Raw genomic sequence first — 2,628 nt, 5'->3', positions numbered from 1 at the left:
CTGAGGAATTCTGGTGGTTGTAGTCCAAAAAAGAAAAAAAAGTGCACTCTCTGTCCCTGAGTGCAATGATGGAGCTCTTGGAACTCATGAAAGATCATGGCTTCTGTCTCTTGAAGGAAAAGAAACACTGCAGCTTTGTATAAAGACCTCATACATGAAAATCCTGGGCGACTGTCAGAGCCACATCTTTTGACAATCACTACCATTAGACTACCCTAACAAGGTTCCTCCACTTCTGTGTTCTAAGACTACATTCACACTGCAGAAATAATCCAGTTTGACATCTCTTTAACTGCCAGGGCTGGTAAAATTAAAATTATACTTTTAAATTAAAATAGAGAGTCAGTGTGGTGTAGTGATTGGAGTATGGTGTAATGCTTTGAATGTTGGACTACCACTGTGGAGACCAGCGTCCCAGCTTGTCCATGAAACCCACTGGCTGACCTTGGTCAAGTCACACTCTCTCAGCCTCAGAGAAAGGCAGTGGCAAACCTCCTCTGAACAAAACTAACAAGAAAACCCTATGATAGGGTCACCGTAAGTCGGAAATGACTTGAAGGCACACAACACACACTATATGCACAACCTAAATGTCTTTACATGTACATCATTTCATGGGGTTAAAAGTGAACATTTGGTAAGATGTGGTATTATTTAAGATCATTATTTTTTTAAAAAAAAGTTAAATTTTTTAAAAATAATTAAAAACAAACCAAAGCGAAACCCGGAACCTCTCCTTTCTCTTCCCACCGAGATACAAGTGGCACACTAGTTGTTGTTGTTATTATTATTATTATTATTACTTTTATTTTTATTCTGCCTTTCTCCCAAAATGGGACCCAAGGCGGCTAGCACACATAAAACATAACAATTAAAATTGTACAATTAAAATCATAAAAATATAAAAATGTGCAATTAGCTGTGCAAATGCTCAGGCGCAACTGGCGCACCCCACTCCTACCATCTCTTCAGCATTGGAAAGGGACTTATTTGAATTGTTTTTTAAAGTATTGTTTTAATGTGTTTTATATACACTCGTCCCTCCACGTTTGTGGCTATGGCTTTTATGGATTTGATTATTCACGGATTGATTAATATGCTCTTTCTAGAAATTTCTAGGTCCTCCAGCACAACTCTGTGGCCAACCTTAACCAAACGTTGCACCGAAGAACCTAAAGATTCCTAGAGAGAATACTCCACTAGGCATTTGTAGCTCCTCCAGTGCAATTCTATGATCAGTGTCTGTTGGATGTTCACCACAGAGTTGCACTGGAGGACCTAGAGGTTTCTAGAGAGGTGTCCTCTCAGGTAAAAAACATGGTCTTTTTGTTATTTGTGGTTTTTCCATATTCACGGGGATCTTGGGACCCTAACAAGTGTATTTTGTTTTTTAAAGTGTTGTTTTAATGTGTGTGTGTGTGTGTGTGTGTGTGTTGTGAGCCGCCTTGGGTCCCAACTTGGGAGAAAGGTGGGATTAAAAATAAATAAATAAATACAAATACTCCAAATAAACAAACAAATAGAAATGAAATAAAGGCAGGTGTGTGGAGAGCAGTGGTGTCTCCCTAGAGCAGTGGTTCTCAACCTTTGGCCCTCCAGATGTTTTGGACTTCAATTCCCAGAAGTCCCTGTTAGTATGCTTATTGTTCAGGAATTCTGGGAGTTGAAGTCTCCAAAAAAAATCTAGAGGACCAAAGGTTGAGACCCACCCACAGCCCCAGAGAGTCACCCAGCTGTGGTCCCCACTCCCTACACCCTCCTCCTCTTGGCATCACTGCAGACCTCCCCCCTTCCCTCAGTCCTTGTGTCTCTCTGCCTCCCTTCCCTTCCACATTGGCCACCCCTGTCCACTCAGCAGCAGCAGCAGAAGCAATGCCTGATGGGGGTTGTAGTTGGGAGGGAGGCTCTACGCCACGCAATCCAGGGTTGGGGAGGGGGCTGCTTGGATGGGGAGAAGCCTGTGCAGCAGCAGCAGCAGCAGCAGCAGCAGCAGCAGCTTCCAGGGCGCCTTGGTGGCGGAGGAGCCCTGCCTTGCCTTGCCTCGTTTCCGCCTGCCCTTGCCATGCCTGGGGATGCCTCCTCCTCCTCCTCCTCCTCGCCTGTGCAGCCTTTGCTGAGAGGAGGGAGGCCAGGACCAGGCGCTGACCAGCCTCGCTCCCCCTGAGCTGCCTCCCATGTTTTCTTGCTTCTGCTTCAGCCTCCAGAACCAGTCCTTCAGCAGCCCTCCTGCTTTGCCCGAGTAAGTGCCTCTCCATCACTGCATGGCCCTTGGCTGGCAGCCATTGGCTTGGCATGGCTTGGCCTGGGAGCGGAAGGGGGGTAGGAGCAGGGGGAAAGGAGCAAGGCTGGATCCCCTCCTTCCTTCCCTTCCCCTCTCCTTCCTTCCCTTCCCTTTCCTACCTTCCTTCCCTTGCCCTTCTGTCCATCTGTCTATCCATCCATCCATCTATCCATCCTTCCTTTTCCTTCCCTTCTTTCCTTCTCTCCTTCCTTCCTTCCTTCTTCCTCTTCCCCTTCCTTCCTTTCTCCCTTCTTTCCTCCCTCCCTTCCTTCTTTCCATTCCTTGTCCTTCCCTTCCTTCCCTTCTCTCCTTCCTTCCTTCCTTCTTCCTCTTCCCCTTCCTTCCTT

At 46.5% G+C, this 2,628-nt stretch overlaps 1 protein-coding gene across 10 annotated transcripts in view; it reads left to right on the top strand.

Annotated features, from left to right (window-relative positions):
• Positions 1–1,976: 1,976 nt before the first annotated feature.
• The window catches only part of FAM13C (family with sequence similarity 13 member C), a 96,198-nt gene continuing 95,546 nt past the window's right edge, over positions 1,977–2,628 (top strand). For all 10 annotated transcript variants that reach the window (XR_006102928.1, XM_042458046.1, XM_042458050.1 and 7 more), the window contains exon 1: positions 1,977–2,239. Coding sequence is in view for 9 of the 10 variants with exons in the window: in XM_042458046.1 (XP_042313980.1) it covers positions 2,175–2,239 (65 nt within the window). In the remaining variant the exon portion in view is untranslated. The remainder of the gene's footprint in view (positions 2,240–2,628) is intronic.

This window comes from Sceloporus undulatus, chromosome 3 (assembly GCF_019175285.1).
Source record: "Sceloporus undulatus isolate JIND9_A2432 ecotype Alabama chromosome 3, SceUnd_v1.1, whole genome shotgun sequence".
NCBI lineage: Eukaryota > Metazoa > Chordata > Lepidosauria > Squamata > Phrynosomatidae > Sceloporus > Sceloporus undulatus.
The sequence above is the reverse complement of the archived record's forward strand: the minus strand, read 5'-3'. Positions and strand labels throughout refer to the sequence as shown.